Here is a 21194-nt window from a genome sequence, read left to right as displayed (position 1 = left end):
TGTAGAAAATCTAATAGTGTGTATGGGGCCAAAATAATACCTAGGTTCAGGGCAGATTGTCAGGAACCAGAGGGGCTTGAACAGAAGCATTAGACTGGTAATGCTATGCAGAGATGTGAAGTATAGGTAGTATAGCAGAGAATTACAGAATGTACATTTACAGCATATCTAGCCTAGTGAAAGAACTTGATATCTATAGTACACTTGGTTTAAAATGATCACTGTTAAAGCTCAGAAAAAGGGCATTTTTCTAGCTGAAAGGTGCTATCTCTGGAAATGAATTGGTTGTAGATTCAGGCACCAAAGCGGTAATCCTGCTTCTGTAAGTTACTGACCTGGAACAAGCATGCAGAACAGACCCTTTATATTTCCAAGGTAAAGACATTCCTTAAACCTGCTTTTTTCTGAGACTCCAATTTAATATTGGCAGTTCTAAATTTATGTTCCCTTACATGTCCTAAACCTTTGGACTTGCATGTTTGTCTTTTACAGGTAAATGTATGTGAAATATTGATAACCACATCATACTAAACATTTTTTGTTTTGTATATTATTGATAAAAGCAAATTCAAAACTAAACATTCAAGTCAGCTAAATTTTATGTTTTGTTTTGCTTTTGTGCAGATTTGTCAATATGACCTTGGGATCACACACCATTGGATGGGTCTTTACATTTTTACTTTGCTTCACATTATTTAACGGAACTTGGGGTAAGTTTTTTTTTTTTTTTTTTTTTTTATCTGTTGCATGTTCTGAATTGTTTTTTTTGTTATGATTTCTAATCCTGTGTTTTTGCACAAAATATATTTCTGTATCTACCACCTCATAGTAAGGCTCCATGCACACTAGCGTTTTTTTTTTTTTTTAACCTCCTAGAAGCTAGTGTTTTCCTATGTGTCCATGCACACTACTTTTGGCTGTTAGCATTTTTTGAGCCGCAGCTTCTAGGAGCAGAAAACATATATTTTATTTTTGTAGAGTTTCTTGGAGCGTTTTTCCAGCAGAAATGCTATTAATAGGGTTTTTTTTTTCTTTTACTGCAAAAGCCCTAATAAAATTCTACTACAAAAAGCTATTACCAATGTTTTTTCAAGACTAGTGTGCATGGAGCCTAAAGATGGAATACAGGGGGAAAAGAAAATTGTTCTATCAACAAGTTTTTCTTCTGACGACCCACCAACATGTTTAACCCCTGTCCACTCAGACAAGTGGGTTGCTGAAAACCCAAACTGAAACCCTGCTTTACCACCAATGCCCTATTAACTATCACTTATCTCTTATATTGTTGGCCAACTCTAGCACCTAAAGTGAAACACTCTCAAAGCCCTGCTCAAACAGTTGCTCTATCATAATTGACAACTTTTTTTTATTTTTGTATTTGTCCTTCACAATATGGCAGCAGACCTCTTGTTAACTGCATATATTTGTAGTCTAAATCATGCTGATAATACATGTGTGTTTTTAAACATTTGTAACTCAGGTATTTGCAACAGTATTGCAGAGCGCAGGCGAGCCCTTCTGCAGTATGATTGATTTAAAAGGATAGTTTACCTTTACAAAAAACCTGCCTATGCAGGTAAGGGATGTTTGTAGATTAAATCAACCTGCGCAGCTCTGATTAAAGATGAATAATACCCTTGCTATATGTGTAGGCCATTTACATACCTATTTATAAAGCCTGACTGAAATACTCCCAGTATGTTACTAAGGACTCCTAGGATGTTGCTAAGCAGTGCCGATCCTGACCTCCCTGGGGCCCTAAGCAAAATTCTGCTAAGGGGTCCTCTACCTGACACGTGATGCTGTGAGCTATGTAAACCATTTGCCATTGCCACACAGTCACACCTGACATTTCAGTGCTCCCAATACAATCCTCCCTCCCCGGAGAGCCTCCCCTTACATCAGGGTCCCCAGAGAGCCTCCTTCCTTACATCAGGGTCCCCAGAGAGCTTCCTTCCTTACATCAGGGTCCCCAGAGAGCCTCCTTCCTTACATCAGGGTCCCCAGAGAGCCTCCTTCCTTACATCAGGGTCCCCAGAGAGCCTCCTTCCTTACATCAGGGTCCCCAGAGAGCCTCCCTCCTTACATCAGGGTCCCCAGAGAGCCTCCCTCCTTACATCAGGGTCCCCAGAGAGCCTCCCTCCTTACATCAGGGTCCCCAGAGAGCCTCCCTCCTTACATCAGGGTCCCCAGAGAGCCTCCCTCCTTACACCAGGGTCCCCTCTTACCTGGCTGGTGGAGGTGGGAGGCGGCGATTGGCAGCTCTATGGTGTCCGCAGGCAGGGGGATCTCCCTGGGGCTAGTAGATTTATCTCCGAATGTAAACAGCGGAGAAGGGAGGGGCCTCTGACCCGGGCATCAGCAACAGTGTTCAAGCAGAGTGAAAGTGAAACTGATACCTGCCGGGTCAGAGGCCCCTCCCTTCTCCTCTCCACTGTATACACTGACACTCGAGAGAGTACTACAAGCCCCAGGGAGATCCCGCCACCCACAGAGGCACAACATTGAGCTGCCGATCGCCGCCTTCCACCTCCTCCCACCTCTCCCTACTACACTCTAAACGGCCAGCCAGAGGTGCAGGGGGGGATGCTGGGTCTTGGGGGCCCCACGCAGCTTGCGTAGTGAGCGTATAGGGCGGATCGGCTCTGTTGCTAAGTGAGGCCTAGTCGCAACTGCTCAGCTCCACCATCACAGGAGTGAGCTCTTTCTCTGATTCAAACCCCCACACATACTCTTTCTCTCCCCTGATGCAGTAGCTCTGAGCTCAGCATTTGAGAGCTTACTCCTGTGATGATGGAGACGAGCAGTGATGGCTTGGCCTCGCTTAGCAACATTCTGGGAGTATTCCAGTCAGGCTTCATAAGGTATGTAAATGGCCTACAACTATAGCAGGGGTATTATTCATCTTTAGTTGGAGGTGCACAGTTTGTTTTTTCCCATCTCCGTCTTTCAGGACAGCACCATAGAGAGACCTTGGCTCCTCCCCTTCTGAGGAAACACCGCCTTCAAATTTTAGATTTAATCCTCCCCGCTCCCCCCGGCCCCTCAGTTCTGGTGTTTCCTCCGGTGGGGAGACATCGCAGGAACCAGGGCTAAACAGCCAGGGAGACTGGGGCTAATTACGGGCTGAGCAGAGGGGGGGGACCAGGCTCTCTCTCTCTCTCTCTCCTGCTCATTTCTTAAAAGACTGCAGTCTAAGGGGCTAGTGTGGCTGGGTACCTTTAGAAGACTGCACATCACGCTCCTCCAGCTTCTCTTAGTGAAGCTGTAAGCTGGAGGGGTCCATTTTTCTTTTTGCCTAGCAGTGGCATAGGCGGAGGCACAGGAGACCGCCCTGCACTAGCAGCCAGCGTGGGAGCTCTGAGCGCTGGGTCGGAGGGCGGGTGACGTCATTTCCGGCGGAGGTCAGTGCTTCCGTCTGACCCGTGACTTCCGGTTCCGGTCGCGGTGATGAAAACGGACCGCGCGTTCGGCTGGTGCTGCCTTGGACTTGCTGTGGGGACAGCACACAGAGATGTCGGAAGCAGAGGCTTCAAGAACCGCTCCAGGAGAATCCTGCACCAAGCCACTCCAAGGTAAGAGGAACCCTGGGGTGGTGTTCCCTTACCTCTTCCTGTAAGCTCCACAGGTGTAGAACTCCCCTTGGTGGTGGGGGGGGAAAGGGTTGTGACTGGGTCCCTGGTGGTGGTCGGTCCTGGGAAGCGCACCCCTGGTGGCCCTCCGTGGTAGTGCTGGTGGATAGGTTTGCTGATTGCTCCCTCTTTTTAATTTGTTTCACAGGGCAAAGCTACAGAGAAAAGCAAGTCGCCCCACAGTACCAAGAAAAAGTGTCCCTCATGCAGAATCACAATGGGGGAATCTTGGTCTAAACCCCTCTGCAGGGAATGTATAGAGGGGTTAGTAAGGGAGCAGTCAGGAGAACAGTCTTCAGATTTAGCAGCATCCGTTAAGGAGCTTTCTAATACTGTGCAAACTTTTAAGACCCTTTTTCCAGTCTTCAGTTGCCACAGCCTCAGGTTATTTCTCCACCAGCACAACAGAGTGTTCCTCAGCCCTTAATGGATGCTCCCTCGGGAAGTGGAGAGAATCCAGGAGGTGCCAGACTCGAGGTTGAGGAGGAGCCTGATAGCGGGTCTTCAGATCCCCAAGGGGAATCGGAGGGAGAGGAGGTGGAAGGGGAATCCACAAGATCCTCTCGCTACAAACTTTCCCTGGAAGAGGTGGAGGAGCTCCTAGGAGCCATTCATACCACCCTAGGAATCCAGGAGGAAAGGAAGAAGCTATCACTCCATGACCAGATGTATAGGGGACTAAGGGAACATAAAAGGAGGGTGTTCCCGGTACATGAGGTCTTGGTCGACGCCATCAAAAAAGAGTGGCAAGACCCCGAAAGGAAACCTTTCCTTTCAAGAGCACTTAAGCGTAGGTTTCCCTTCGCGGAAGAGGAGGCGCTGGTTTGGAACAAATCCCCTAAACTAGACGCAGCCTTTTCTCAGGTCTCCAGACACACTGACTTGGCCTTTGAGGACATGGGGGCACTTCCAGATCCCATGGACAAGAGGATAGATTCCCTCCTGAAAAAATCCTGGGACTCTTCCCTAGGGAACTTCAAACCCGCCATGGCGTCCACAGTGGTGGCACGAAACATGGAGTACTGGCTGACGCAAATCAAAGCACACATAGAGGCAGGAACGCCTAAGGAAATAATCCTGTCGTATTTTCCCATGCTCCTTAAAGGAATAGCTTATCTGGCGGATGCTTCGGCTGAATCGGTGCGTATGTCCGCAAGATCAGCCGCATTGTCCAATTCAGCAAGAAGAGCCTTATGGCTTAAGACGTGGCAGGGGGATACCGCATCCAAGGTAAAACTTTGCGGCATTCCTCTCACGGGGACTTGCTTTTTGGACCTGGTCTGGAAGCCGTTTTAGATCGGACGGCCGACAGGAAAAAGGCATTCCCTTTTAAAAGGAAACCAGCAGAGACTAAAAGAAAGTCTCGGCCCTGGAAGAAATTGGACCCCCCAAAATCTGACCAACAGAAAAAGGGTTGGGGACAAAAAGGGAAAGGGCGTGGGGGGGCTATTTTTCGCCCTCCTGAACAGCCCAAAAAGACAAAGTGACAGTATCACGGTGGGGGGAAGATTGGGGGCCTTCCTTCCACAGTGGGAGATGATCACCTCCAACCATTTTATTTTGGAAGTCATAAGAAGAGGGTACAGGTTAGAGTTTGCAAAACCTCCACCATGCAGACTCCTGGTAACCACGCTACCGAAATGTGCAGAGAGGTCAGCGACTCTCCTTTCCTCCCTCCAGGAGTTGGAGGAACAGGAGGTGGTAGTTCGAGTTCCAGAAGGAGAGACGGGCAGAGGCTTTTACTCCCACATTTTTGTGGTGCGCAAACCCTCGGGGAAGTTCAGGCTCATCCTGAACCTGAAGCCTCTGAAAGTCTCGCTCACCTACAGGAGGTTCCGAATGGACTCGATCTATTCGGTAAAAACGCTCCTTCCTCCGAACTGCTTCATGGCATCGGTAGACTTGAGGGATGCCTACCTGCACATTCCCATTGCAGAACGGTGTCAGAAGTTCCTCAGGCTGGCGGTAAATACCAGAGAAGGGACGTTTCATTGGCAGTTCAGGGCCCTTCCCTTCGGGCTATCCTCTTCCCCCCGCATCTTCACCAAAGTCATGGTAGAAGTCTTAGCTTTCCTACGGATCAAGGGCATCTCAGTGATCGCATATTTAGACGATCTACTACTGTTTGCCTCTTCCCCGGAACAGCTGTCGCGGGACCTGCAGTTTACAAGGAACAGTCTAGAGGGTCTAGGTTGGCTCTTAAACCTGGAAAAGTCCAATTTGACTCCATCGCAAAAGGTAATCTTTCTAGGTTACCTGTTGGATTCAACAAAACAAAAGTCTTCCTGCCAATGGAGAAAATCCAGAAGGTAGACAAGGCAATGTTGTTACTCCAGGGCAGCCAACAAATATCAGTAAGAAAGGCTATGTCAGCTTTGGGGTTACTGACGGCAGCACTTCCAGCAGTTCAATGGGCAGGGTTACACTTTCGCCCTTTACAACTCTTCATCTTGAGGATCTGGGACCACAGTCAGGGGTCTTTGGACTCCCTGATAACTATACCAGGCCAGGTCAAGAGATCCCTATGGTGGTGGCGAAGAGGGGCCAATCTCTCACAGGGTCTGGAGTGGGTTCTGCCAGTGTCCAGGTGCGTCACGACCGATGCGAGTGGCACAGGTTGGGGGGCGCATATGGAGGACCGGATGGTTCAGGGCGTCTGGCCGAGGTAGGACGCAAGAAGATCCTCCAACTGGAAGGAGCTGAGAGCAGTAGCCTTGGCACTCAGAGCCTTTCAGAAGGAACTTCAGGGACAGCATGTGAGAGTCCGGTCAGACAACTCCTCAGCTGTAGCCTACATAAACAGGCAGGGGGGTACCAAAAGCAGACCCTTGTGGACCCTGGTAGAAAGCATTCTCAAGTGGGCCGAAGTAAACGTTCTATCCCTCTCGGCAGTACATCTGAAGGGGGAACAAAATCTGGTGGCAGATTTCCTCAGCAGGAAATGGCTGAGAGAAAGCGATTGGGCTCTGAACCAGGGGGTTTTCGAGGCAATATCCCAGAAATGGGGAAGGCCATGCATAGACCTCTTTGCCTCGAGAGAAAACAGGAAGGTGCATCTCTTCTTCTCCTTAAACAGGTGGGATGGAGCTCTAGGAGTAGACGCACTGGCTCAGAGTTGGACTTTCGACAGGTGTTATGCCTTCCCCCCACCTGTACTGATCCCAGCCGTACTGAGAAAGTTCCAGCTGGAAAGCACAACCCTCATTCTTATTGCGCCACATTGGCCCAGGAGGCCTTGGTTCTCCATCCTGAGAAGTCTAGCAGCAGAACCCCCCTGGTTCCTGCCAGTTCAGGAGAATCTTCTTTCCCAGGGGCCAATCTGTTGTCCCCAGGTGGAGAGATGGAACCTCGTGGCTTGGCTACTGAGGAGGAATTGCTGAAGAGCAGGGGTTTCTCAGATAGCTTAGTGAAGACCCTCCTAAATTGCAGGAAAAAAGAAACCCAGGTTATCTACCAAAAAACGTGGAAGCGTTTTAATAGCTGGTGCACAGGAACTTCCTTTGATGTTCACAGCTCTATAGCAGTCTTATAGGGCGTACACACGGTCGGACTTTGTTCGGACATTCTGACAACAAAATCCTAGGATTTTTTCCGACGGATGTTCGCTCAAACTTGTCTTGCATACACACGGTCACACAAAGTTGTCGGAAAATTCGATCATTCTGAACGCGGTGACGTAAAACACGTACGTCGGGACTATAAACGGGGCAGTAGCCAATAGCTTTCATCTCTTTATTTATTCTGAGCATGCGTGGCACTTTGTGCGTCGAATTTGTCTACACACTATCGGAAATTCCGACAACGGATTTTGTTGTCGGAAAATTTTATAGCCTGCTCTCAAACTTTGTGTGTCGGAAAATCCGATGGAAAATGTGTGATGGAGCCAACACACGGTCGGAATTTCCGACAACAAGGTCCTATCACACATTTTCCATTGGAAAATCCGACCGTGTGTACGGGGCATTAGAGTTCCTGCAAGCAGGGGCGGACAAGGGGCTAGCTCTTGGCACCCTGAAAGGACAGGTTTCCGCTTTGAGTGTTTTTCTGGAGAAACAACTTGCTTCTGATCCTTGGATCGTTACATTTTTTAAGGCATTGAGTAGGCAGAGACCTTTGATGGTCTCCCCCTTCCCAATGTGGGATCTTTCTTTGGTCTTACAAGCGCTTACAGGGGAACCTTTTGAACCATTGGAGACGTGTACGCTAAAATGGATTAGCCTCAAAACGGTGTTTTTGGTGGCAATCACTACGGCAAGGAGAGTGAGTGAACTCGAGGCCCTCTCCATTAGGGCACCCTTTTTTCAGATATTTCCGGACCGGGTAATTTTTAAAACCGATCCAGCCTTTTTGCCAAAGGTGGCCTCGGGTTTTCATAGAGGCCAGGAAATTGTTTTGCCCACCTTCTGTTTGAATCCTGTGAGGGAACAGGAACATAATTTTCATAAGCTAGATGTAAGAAGGTGTGTCCTGCAGTACTTGGAGGATACAAAACCATTTAGAAAATCTGATTCCTTTTTTGTGTTATTTTCAGGAACCAGGAAGGGAGGCAGAGCCTCTAGACGCACTATAGCTAGGTGGTTAAGGTTAGCCATCAGCCAGGCTTATATAGTCAGCAGGTTGGAAGCCCCTAAGGGTATCAGGGCACACTCCACTAGGGCAGTGGCAACCTCTCAGGCCGAGTGGGCTGGTGCGTCGCCGGAGCAGATCTGTAGAGCGGCGACGTGGTCCAGATTCAACACGTTCGTGAGACACTACAGATTGGACCTTCTGTCAGCAAAAGACCAGGCTTTTGGGCGTAAGGTTCTGCAGGCAGTAGTCCCACCCTAAGGTAAGGTGCTCGCTTATCCTCTCTATGGTGCTGTCCTGAAAGGCGGAGATGGGAAAATCGGAGTTACTTACCGGTAACGTCCTTTTCCAGGAGTCTTTCAGGACAGCACAGTTACCCACCCTACTTCAGGGACATTCGTGAAGAGTTCATCGCAGAAGAATGTCAGGTAAGATCAGAGTTATTATGACGTGTTCTTGTGTCTCCCCAGCTAACCGGAGGTCCTCTTGAAGAACTGAGGGGCCGGGGGGAGCGGTGAGGATTAAATCTAAAATTTGAAGGCGGTGTTTCCTCAGAAGGGGAGGAGCCAAGGTCTCTCTATGGTGCTGTCCTGAAAGACTCCTGGAAAAGGACGTTACCGGTAAGTAACTCCGATTTATCTACAGATGCCCCTTATCTGCATAGGCAGTTTTGTGGTAAAGGTGAACTATCCCTTTTCAAAGAGAACTATTTGAATGAAATCTTTCAACTCAAAGTGCTTCTACCATTATGCTGAGAACAGATATTCCTATTGGAGCAAAGAATTCACAGCCTATACTTTGCTAAGCTCCTGTTGTCTTTTCTGTGTTGCACGTGACCTAAGCAAGCACCTAAGCAATATTCCAGTGAATACAACCATGGATCTTCTCCCCTACACTTTAAAGCTTTTCTGAACTTCTGAAGCAAGGGGTGTGGAGCTGATCTCACACACTGCACAATTTAGAGAGGAGAGATGAGTGTAATCTGAGACCTGAGTTGCAGGAATGGACACCCATCTCTACACAGCACATAGGGAGTGTATATACAAACTAGAAAAGCTACAATTTCTGGGGAAATTGTGAAAAGTGTTCTTGCCTCTACAACTGGAGTGGGCGGAGTAACTGGGTGGAGTGGCTTGAGTAACTGAAAAGTGTTAAAAAGCTTAAAGTGGTGTTCCGGACAAAATTTTACTTTTTAAATAAAAAATACCCCTATAATACACAAGCTTAATGTATTCTATTAAAGTTAGTCTGTAAACTAAGGTCTGTTTCGTTAGTTTATAGCAGTAGTTTGTTATTTTATAAACTTACAGCAGGCCGTGGCCATCTTAAGTGTGGGCATCTGAAGCCAGACTGTATTTCTTCCTGGATCTCATCCATGTAGATCTCGCACATGCTCAGTGCAGCACAAGCAGTGTAATAGGTTTCAGGTCAGGTTTCCATAGCAACGGCAGTTTCAGAGGAAGTTGCCACCCCACATGCTCAGTGCAGCACAAGCAGTGTAATAGGTTTCAGGTCAGGTTTCCATAGCAACGGCAGTTTCAGAGGAAGTTGCCACTCCTTCCCAGAAGGCATTGCAAACAGGAAATGATGCGATGGGCCACGGCCAGGGAGGAGGAAGTGAAAAATGAACACAGCAGATATACAGTAGGTGCTGAGAAAAAAAATAAAAAAATATCCAATTTGTTTACAGTGCACAGTTTAGTGAGGGATGCTGAAGAGTTGTAAAAGTGGGTGGAACTCCACTTTAACATTTTAAAAAGTATAAATAGTAGTAAAAAAGTTGAAGTCCCATCATTAGCTGAAAGAGCTGAACATTTTTTTCAAAAATTATGATTTTTTTTTTTCAAAAATTATTTTTTTTTCAAAAATGATTTTTTTTTTTTTCAAAAATATATATATTTTTTTCATGGGGCGGTCATAATGTTTTGGCTGATCATGGGGTGGTAATGTTTTGGTTGATCAATTTTGACCAATTTCGCCGCAAGAACAGCGATATTTCGTGAACCATGCGGTGAAACGTTCCACAAAGTAATAGCACACCAATTAAATGACATTGAGGCTGGATTCACATTGGTATTTTTCAGCTTTTCACAAAGTTCCACAAGGTAATAGCACACCAATTAAATGACATTGATTCCGGATTCACACTGGTATTTTTCAGCTTTACAAGGTAATAGCACACCAATTAAATGACATTGAACATTTCGCCATTCATTAATATGGGACCAATTATCCGCAAAAACAACGATATTTCGTGAAAAATTTGGCGAAACGTTCCACAAAGTAATAGCACACCAATCGGGAACAATCTGCACCTTCGGTATATTACTGTCTATGTAGTTTAAAAGCTGTGGGAGGAGTTAGGGTGGTATGATCATGGGGTTGTCAGCTTTTGTCACCTCCCACTCTAGTTTTGAACATTTCGCCATTCATTCCTATTGGACCAATTTCGCCGCAAAAACGACGATATTTCGTGAACCATTCGGCGAAAAAAGTTCCACAAAGTAATAGCACACCATTCGGGAACAATCCGCACGTTTCGGTATATTACTGTGTATGTAGTGTAAAAACTGTGGGAGAAGTTGGGGTGGTAAATTATCAGCATTATCAAGCCTCGCAGATGAAGGTATGACCACATGCATTTGGGGGGTCTCAGCATCTTGTGTTTACAACCACTGTTTCCTAGCAACGCTCATGCCCTGTTTATGCTTCACACCCACTGCTCAATACACAATACGCAGGATCATAGCTGTAATAACTGTGCAGTAATTCAAACGGTCGTATTTTAAAAACTATAAGTTCTACAGTGAAGATCTTTATATTGTGAGAATCACAAGACCCAGACCTAGATTTTGATGCTTAGTATGTCTCTGAAATATTAAAATTGAAGGCACAGTTGCAGTTTAGATATTGCCCTTCAAATTTGAAGGGGCTAGAGTGTAGTTTCAATGAATGTCAATGGACGGCGTGAGTTGCAAACAAATGGTCATATGAAAACTATCAGGACTATGGCTTAGCCGTGGACATGTTTAGTGGCAGCAGGGATAGCTGAACGTTTTGATATAAGATTTGTGTGGGTGGGCTTGAAAATGACGAAGTGGTGGCAGTTTAGAAATCGTGTTCTGATTTTTCAGCTTTTGTCACCTCCCACTCTAGTTTTGAACATTTCCCCATTCATTCCTATGGGACCAATTTCGCCGCAAAAATGACGATATTTCGTGAACCATTCGGCGAAACGTTCCACAAAGTAAGAGCACACCATCCGGTAACAATCCGCACGTTTCGGTATATTACTTGTCTATGTAGTGTAAAAACTGTGGGAGGAGTTAGGGTGGTAAATTTTGCTATAATAATAAGAATAATATATATATGAGATAACAGTAAGTGGTCTTGCTATGCAAGAACACTTAAAGTGGAGTTCCACCCAAAAGTGGAACTTCCACTCATCAGATTCCTCCCCCCCTCCGGTGACACAGTTGGCACCTTTCAGGGGGGAGGGGGGTACAGATACCTGTATATTACAGGTATCTGTACCCACTTCCGGGCATAGATAGCCGCAGAATCTGCGGTTATTTACGCCACTTCCTGCTCCCTCCCCGCTGCCTGCTGGGAAACACACGGGTCCCAGAGGCAGCAGGGACCATCCGTATTGCGCTGCGCGACTCGCGCATGCGCAGTAGGGAACCGGAAAGTGAAGCCGCACGGCTTCACTTCCCGATTCCCTTACCGAAGATGGAGGCGGCAGCACCCGAGGACGGGGAGACGCTTCGGCCTCGGGTGCCGACATCGCGGGCGCCCTGGACAGGTAAGTGTCCATGTTTTAAAAGTCAGCAGCTGCAGTATTTGTAGCTGCTGACTTTTAAAAAAAAAATTTTCGGCGGCGCTCCGCTTTAATAAATGAGTGTTCTTAATGTAGTGATCAAACCAGCTGCGGTGTTGAAGTAAGCTCAGTGGCAAAACTTTAATAGTGTATATAACAATACATCACGCTAGGTGTATATATACTGTAGCATTATCACACCATTAAACCAAATTAATCAAGTCTCATGGTAATTAAAAAAAATAAAGTGCTCATTAATTTCAGTAAAACAAGTGCTCCACATGGATGTGCATTCACTCATGGATGTGGACCACCTATCTCTATTGTGGTCACTTGTGCTTTTTGAGGCTTGATCACATCACCAGGGCATCACTACCGCCTAAGTCACACCTGGGACCGTGCAGAGCTGCTAAGTGCGGTACTCAATATATGCCGGCCAGCGCAATCTCGTTGCATACATATGCTGCATATACTGGGTGCCATATCATAGGAACCTTTAAAATGTGAGTTTTGATTTACCTTTTGGTCTGTTTATTTGTGAATAAAGCCTACAGTTTTACACTATGTGGTATCCCTCCACTGTTTCTTTCCCCATCCCTTTCTGAGGAGCAAACTATAGAGGCATCTATCACAAAAGATAACATCCAATGCTGGATCCCCCAATTAATTACAAGCGACCCTACTAGGGCTAGTAGGTCCAATCCAGGGACTAACCTATTGAGGAGGTGACTACCAAAGGCATCACTCAGGGGTGGATTCTCTAACAAGCACGAATGACCACACTAGAGATAGGTGGTCCACATCCGAGGGTGAGTGCACCTCCTAAATACTTACCCAGGTCCTTACTCGATCTAGCTCTGCGCCTGTCTGTAGCGGATCTCTCCTCTTTCTCCCTGCATTCACAGAACAAAGGCTGCTGCTATCAATGAAATCCTGAAAGGAGAAAGCTGGGGATGAGACCGAGCTGCATGTGTGTGTGTGTGTGTGTCTCCATGAATGCACTCAGCCTTGCTTGGGAGCGAGCCTGCAGATGTGCTACTATAGAAAGCTGTTTCTTATGGTGGCACACCAGGAATAGAAAGAGCCAAGAGCACCGGAGGGGGACCTCAGAGGTGGAGCTTCGGAGGCCTCTGTGCAATACCATTGCACAGAGCAGGTAAGGGTAAACCTGTTTATTTTAATTGATAAAAAAAAAAAATCTCGGTATGTCATCAAACTGCAGCTAGAGCAATGTATAAACTAGAAAAGGTACAATTTCTGGGGAAATTGTGAAAGTGTTCTTGCCTCTACAACTGGAGTGGGCGGAGTAACTGGGTGGGGTGGAGTGGCTTGAGTAACTGTGAAAAGTGTTAAAAAGCTTAATATTTTAAAAAGTATAAATAGTAGTAAAAAAGTTCCATCATTTGCTGAAAGAGCTGAACATTTTTTTCAAAAGTAATTTTTTTTTCAAAAATGAATTTTTTTTAATCAAAAATGATTTTTTTTCTTCAAAAATGATTTTTTTTTTCAAAAGTAATTTTTTTTTTCAAAGGTAATTTTTTATTTCAAAAATAATTTTTTTTTCGAAATTATTATTTTTTTTAAAGTAATTTTTTTTTTCAAAAATAATTTTTTTTTTTCAAAAATATTTTTTTTTTTCAAAAATATTTTTTTTTTCAAATATATTTTTTTTTCAAAAATAATTTTTTTTTTAAAAGTAATTTTTTTTTCAAAAATATTTTTTTTTTTCAAAAATAATTTTTTTTTTTTTCAAAAATATATATATTTTTTTTTTTTTTCAAAAATGATTTTTTTTTTTTTCAAAAATTATTTTTTTACTTTTTTCAAAAATTACTTTTTTTTTTCAAAAATATTTTTTTTTTTTACATGGGGCGGTCATAATGTTTTGGCTGATCATGGGGTGGTCATAATGTTTTGGCTGATCATGGGGTTGTCAGCTTTTGTCACTTCCCACTCTAGTTTTGAACATTTAGCCATTCATTCCTATGGAACCAATTTCGCCGCAAAAACATCATTTCGTGGACCATTCGGCAAAACATTCCACAAAGTAATAACACACCAATCGGGAACAATCCGCTCGTTTCGGTATATTATTTGTCTCTGTAGTGTGAAAACTGTGGGAGGAGTCTACAAGCATTATCAAGTCTAGCAGATGAAGTCACATGCATTTGGAGTGTCTCAGCATCTTGTGTTTACAACCACTGTTTCCTAGCAACGCTCATGCCCTGTTTATGCTTCCCAAATACTGCTTCATCAAAACTGCCCCATCAGAATTACCCCATCAAAACTGCCCCATCATATTCCTCTATTATAAATCTGTACATGGTGTGTCTGTCCCCTCCCCCGGGCTCTGTAATCAGCTGAGATGCTCCAGCCACCTTCCCCCCTGTGTATAACAGAAGCTTTGGTAACCATGGCAACAAAACAAACACTAACAGTACACTCTGATTAATGGCTAAAATTTCCTGAAATGACCTCTAAACAAATGGCCGTATTTTAAAAACTATACATCCTACAGCAAAGATCTTTATATTGTGAGAATCACAAGACCCAGACCTAGATGTTAATACATAGTATGTCTCTGAAATATTAAAATTGAAGGCACGTTCGCAGTTTAGAAATTGCCCTTCAAATTTGAAGGGGCTAGAGTGTAGTTTCAATGAATGTCAATGGACGGCGTGAGTTGCAAACAAATGGTCATATTCTGAGAACTATCAGGACTATGGCTTAGCCGTGGACATGTTTAGTGGCAGCAGGGATAGCTGAACGTTTTGATATAAGATTTGTGTAGGTGGGCTTGAAAATGAGGGAGTGGCGGCAGTTTAGAAATCATGTTCTGATTTTCCAGCTTTTGTCATCTCCCACTCTAGTTTCCCCATTCATTCCTATGGGACCAAATTCGCCGCAAAAAGGACGATATTTCGTGAACCATTCGGCGAAACGTTCCACAAAGTAATAGCACACCATTCGGGAACAATCCGCACGTTTCGGTATATTACTTGTCTATGTAGTGTAAAAACTGTGGGAGGAGTTAGGGTGGTAAATTTGGCTATAATAATAAGAATAATATATATGTGAGATAACAGTAAGTGGTCTTGCTATGCAAGAACACTTAATAATATATATGTGAGATAACAGTAAGTGGTCTTGCTATGCAAGAACACTTAATAATATATATGTGAGATAACAGTAAGTGGTCTTGCTATGCAAGAACACTTAATAACACGTCCAATAGCACGTCCAATCACAGCCAGTCACATGTAAACACAGAGATGCTGGTAATTGGCGCTCCTCGCCTCACACTGAAAACACTAAATTTACCAACAGAAACTAAGAATTTTTTTTCAAAATTTTAGTTTTTTTTTATTTTTTTAGGAAAAAATAAAAAACCCAGGAGTGAGTAAATGCCACCAAAAGAAAGCTCTCTTTTGTGTGAAGAAAATAATAACAATTTCACATGGTTACAGTGTAGCATGACCGCGCAATTGTCATTCAAAGTGTGACAGCGCTGAAAGCTGAAAAATGGCTTGGGCAGGAAGGGGGTGTAAGTGCCCTGTATTGAGGTGGGTAAACTACCGCATGTTTTCACTACTAAAAAGCCACACGACGTCATAAAATAACGAATGCGGTATTTTAGTAGCATTTTCGGGAACGCCAAAAAAAGTTTTGAAAAATGCTGAGCGATTATTTTACCACATTTTTTAAGGTGTTCCATACTGCTTCGTAAATGGATCCCAGAGAGATTCTCCATGCCTGTTCTAGGCCTCATGGTAGCCTGCTTCAAAGCTTTACCATTTGCCCATTTTCATTCAAGAGCTGGAAAAAGCATTCTTCTCTTGACCTACCCATGCTTCTGTCTGGTGTGTGTGTGTATGTATATATTTTATGCAAGGTCACCTTGGTATTTGGGGAATAGCTTGTTTATTGAATTAGTCATTTCGAAGGGGACATTGTTTACATACTTAAGGGTGATAAAGAATGTTATTTGACCATTCAAGAAATATTTATCGATGGTAATTACTGAGGGGGTATTCATGGGAAATAGTGGCTTGTTTACCTAGTAAACCTAGAGACCTTAAAGTGGAGTTCCACCCAAAAATAATGAACTTCCGCTTTAAGGAAGGTGACCCCCTGACATGCCACATTTGGCATGTCATCTGGGGGGGGAGGGGAAACCCTCAAAAATGAGGGTTCCAGCTCCCACTGACTCCCTGGGCTCCGCGGAGCCGGAAGTCATTTCGCCTCTCCCCCTTCCCTCTGGGAAATCATCTGGGACACGTCACAGGTCCCAGATGATTGCCCGGTCAGTTATGGCGCGGCTCGCGCATACGCAGTGGGTGTCGGCTGTGAAGCCACAGCCTTGTGCCCACAGTTAAAATGCTGGCACCGCAGAGAGGAGGGGGAGAAGAGTGAGGCTTCGTACGCCCGCATTGCTGGACCCTGGGACAGGTAAGTGTCTGATTATTAAGTCAGCAGCTGCAGTATTTGTAGCTGCTGACTTTTAATTTTTTTAAGCAGAACTCCACTTTAAATGCTATTGCATATAGGGCCACCACAAGTAACGCCAAGATCAAAAGTATTTGGCCAACCAATCAGAAACCCCTCCAGTGTTAGACCCTAGTATTCCAGGGGAAGTTTATTATTATTATTATTATTATTATTATACAGGATTTATATAGCGCCGACAGTTTACGCAGCGCTTTACAACATTAGGGCAGACAATACAAGTACAATACAATTCAATACAGGAGGAATCAGAGGGCCCTGCTCATTAGAGCTTACAATCTAGGAGGGAGGGTCAAGTTATACAAAAGGGTAATAGCTGTGGGGGATGAGCTAATGGAGTAAATAGTGCAGTTGTTAGATGGAGGCAGGATAGGCTTCTCTGAAAGGAAAGTTTTCAGGGATCGCCTAAAAGTGGATAAATTTGGAGACAGTCTGACAGATTGGGGTAGGGAATTCCAGAGGATGGGCGAGGCTCGGGAGAAGTTCCGGAGGCGGATATGGGAGGAGGTGATGAGGGAGCTAGAGAGCAGGAGGTCTTGGGAGGAACGGAGATGGCGATTAGGTTGGTATTTTGAGACTAGGTTAGTGATGTAGCTGGGGGCAGAGTTGTGGATGGCTTTGTAACTTATTGTTAGTATTTTGAATTTAATTCGTTGGGCGAGTGGCAGCCAATGGAGGGATTGGCAGAGTGGGGTAGCAGACAAGTTTTTAGCAGGTAAAAATTCCATTGTCAGTCCATTCATTCATTCATTCATTTATCCATCCATCCATCATTATGGAAGCACAGGTCTAGAGTATAACACACATTGTTGCATGCATGGAAGCTACTTGGGTGCATATTATAGATGGGTTGTATTATGCTGGCCATACACTATTTGAAAAATCGGCTAAACCCATTTTCGAAAACCAAACATTCGGCCGTGAGAGCAAACAATAGTGCCATCATGTAATGACCGATAAGTCGTTCAGGGGACATAAATGAATCAATTTTTTGTTAGTTTTTTTTACATATACCTAGTGAAAATAGTTTGTATGGGCAACACATTAACCTTTCAATTTATTGTTCTTTTGCAGAAAATTTCCAAACTTGTTTTTTCGGCTCAAAAACGCCCCAACGATTATCGATTTTGTGCCCAGTAACTGGCCGAAAAAATGAATGAACTGTCTAAATGACGGAATTTAAGACGATTTTTTGTATAGTGTATGGCCATCATTGGGCTGGATTGTAGTCTTTATGCTTGCTACGACACAAATGACGAATGGGACTCTGAAGGCTGCTGTTTATTGTAATATTTGCAAATACTGCTGGATTTTGTCATCTGTTGCAAGTATCTTGTGGACTTTGTTCTGTGTTTGGACTCAATAAAATGCATCTCTCTGGATGAACCAAGTTGCCGCTGGAATAATTCACTTTTTGAATAGAGGAGTTTTGTATTTCATACCGGCTAGCGAGCTCTTGCCTCAGCAACAATAATTTATAAAAATAATTATCACTCCTCATCCCTTCTACATCGCAACACTGTCCAGCCAAGCAAGGGACTCCCTATGTTACTGGAGTTCACAGCCTGCACTAGAGCTGCACGATTAATCGTCAAGAATCGTTATCACATTTTTTTTTTTTTTTTCCCCTGTTGCGATCTTGACAAAAGTGTTTCACTATTCTTGCTATGCAAAGAATTCTCTCTGCTCTTCTGAAGCCACAGCCATCAAAAGGGCAGTCTGCCAAGAATCACAACATTCTTTAGCAGTTGAACTTATGTATAAACAATTGTAACAATTTGTCAATGGAATAGACTTTGGTGTAAGTGAGGAAAGTTTAACCACTTAAACACTAAACCTTTTTCTGAAATCTGTTGGTTTCAAGTTAAAATCCTTCTTCTCTTTTTTTTTTTTTTTTTTTTTTTTATTTATTTTTTTGCTAGAAAATTACTTGGAACCCCCAAACATATATATATATTTTAGTAGAGACCCTAGAGAATAAAATGGTGGTTGTTGTAATATTTTATGTCACACTGTATTTGCGTAGCTGTCTTTCAAATTTTTTTGGGAAAAAATTACTTTAATGAATTAAGAAACAAAAACAGTAAAGTTAGCCCATTTTTTTTTTTTTGTATAATGTGAAAGATTTTACGACGCGAGAATCGTGATCTGTTTATTCTAAGCAAAAGAAATTGTGATTCTCATTTTGGCCACAATCGTGCATCTCTAGCCTGCACTAACAATAGGGAAGTCTTTCCTTCCCTATCACTGGAAAGTGATTACAATAGATAAGGCTTTGTGGCTGGGGTGAAGTGTCTCATTCCCTCACAATCCAGGGAATAATGTCACCTGTGGAAGCCACGTTCCCCTCAACATCCTGGAGCCTTGAACAGTTTGCGTGGCTCTACAACATTGTACCCCCTTCTGTGTGAGTAGTGTGAGTGTGATCAAGGTGCAGTTAGACAATGGCAAGACTTGTGGCTTAGTGTACATAAATCACTGAGGGGCACCAGGAGTCATGCAGCCTTGAGGAAAGCATGTCAGAAAATCACATGAACAGAAACAGCTTTTCAGTGATCTCTGCAGTCCACATCCCAGGAGTGGAAAACTGTAGCTCCCACAGTCTGGATCAAGGGGAATGGGCCCTTCACCCATATATCAAATATGGCAGACTACAGATACAGGCAAAACTTCATGAGGTGGATTAGATATCTGATCACTAGAGCTTGCTCTCGCAAAGACAAATCTCATGTGCTTTTCACATGCCCATTCCACCTGTTAGAGGAGTTTCCTGGACATTTTGGCATCAGACCTCAGTAACCCAGTTGTGGAAGGCTGCCATCTGGTCCTTTGTTCATACTCTTTCAATGTTCTACCTGGTGAATGTCCAATTTTTGGCCTGTTGGCACTGTTTTTGTTTGCCTAGTTGTTGGCTACCCTTCTCGTTTATTGCTAGCAGATGCCCCAGGGTCTATGAATACTTTATTGATAATAATAAAATCGATACAATTCATTTACACAGTATCATTAGTAAAGATGCAAAACAACTCCATTCGTTATACTTCCACGGGTCCCATCCTTAGGAAGGATGACCCGGGAAGAGCTAAAAGTGTACAGACACAGACAAACAAAAAAACACAGCACATACACAGCCCTAGAAATACAGTTTGACACAAAGGAACACCCCACTCCCACACACACACACACAGACAGTCCTGATGTTGACCTAAACACACTATTCACAGGGAAAATGACAGCTATATCGCATGAAAGTAAGATAAGTGATATGGCAGTGCCATGTGAATTCACCGAGGTGTACAGGTTTCCTGTGAATAGCCCCCGGGGGAGGGGGGGTATATCAAGTTGGTGAGTATATTTATACACGTGTGCAAATAGATTCCACCTAAAAAATAAGTTAATTAATTGAGGATATGAAGGATAGAGCCACTGACTGAGCGATTTTTGATTATGGGATGGCCACATACAGGTTCCCTATGCACAGGGATCAGTCCTGGAGTTGATCAATAGCAGGTCATCCAAAATAATTAAGTCTATACATCACACTGCATATGTGCTCCCCCACTGAGCTAGGAAGTGACTGTATAAATGACGAAACAATTACCTGATGTGTTTACACAATAGCAAAATTATTTGTGGGGGAGCTGCTAACGACTACTCTGAAGCCAACTAACCTTACCGTTGCCTGCAGATTTATAAGCCATCTCTGGGATTAATTCCTTAATACGGGACCTTGCTGTATTGCCCCTTCTGTGATATGATCTTGTAACCTGTTATATCACTGGCCAATTACATGTCGGGTGCCTCTTCCTTAAAGGTCATTACATGACGCATGAAGCTCCCTCCTGTTTACTCAGAGGAAAACACTTAACTATTTTGGATGACCTGCTATTGATCAACTCCAGGACTGATCCCTGTGCATAGGGAACCCATATGTGGCCACCCATAATCAAAAATCGCCCAGTCAGTGGCTCTATCCTTCATATCCTCATTTAATTAACTTATTTTTTAGGTGGAATCTTTTTGCACACATGTATATATACTCACCAACTTGATATACCCCCCCCTCCCCCGGGACTATTCACAGGAAACCTGTACAGCTCACATGGCATTGCCATATCACTTATCTTACTTTCATGCGATATAGTTGTCATTTTCCCTGTGAATAGAGTGTTTAGGTAGACATCCGGACTGTTTGTGTGTGTGTGTGGGAGTGGGGTGTTCCTTTGTGTCAAACTGTATTTCTAGGGCTGTGTATGTGCTGTGTTTTTTTGTTTGTCTGTGTCTGTACACTTTTAGCTCTTCCCGGGTCATCCTTCCTAAGGATGGGACCCGTGGAAGTATAACGAATGGAGTTTTGCATCTTTACTAATGATACTGTGTAAATTAATTGTATCGATTTTTATTATTATCAATAAATTTTGTACCCTTTTTTTGGAACTAAGCGGTCTAGATTTTCTGCTGCAAAAGTAGCTACTTATCTGAATCCCGGTAGCAATACTAGGATTCTCTTTTTATATGCTGGCCAAGTTTCTCTAGCTACAGCAGCAGCACCTGAGAGGGTGTTAATTACCGAGGATTTTTTGAGATAACCAAAATTGGTGCTTGGTTCTGCAGGAAAGGCTTTTTCTTTTTCTCTGTTTTTTTGGTCTATGAATACTTTGTCTTGTACT

At 43.9% G+C, this 21194-nt stretch overlaps 1 protein-coding gene across 1 annotated transcript in view; it reads left to right on the top strand.

Annotated features, from left to right (window-relative positions):
- The window catches only part of LOC141128475 (C4b-binding protein alpha chain-like), a gene marked incomplete in the record, with an annotated part of 860616 nt that overhangs the window by 38451 nt on the left and 800971 nt on the right, over positions 1-21194 (top strand). Inside the window, 1 exon segment of the mRNA XM_073615781.1 lies at positions 625-710. Within this exon segment, the coding sequence (XP_073471882.1) occupies positions 625-710 (86 nt within the window).

Source organism: Aquarana catesbeiana, linkage group LG02 (assembly GCF_042186555.1).
Source record: "Aquarana catesbeiana isolate 2022-GZ linkage group LG02, ASM4218655v1, whole genome shotgun sequence".
Taxonomy (NCBI): Eukaryota; Metazoa; Chordata; class Amphibia; order Anura; family Ranidae; genus Aquarana; species Aquarana catesbeiana.
Note: the sequence above shows the minus strand (reverse complement) of the source record. Positions and strands in the feature narration are given on the sequence as shown.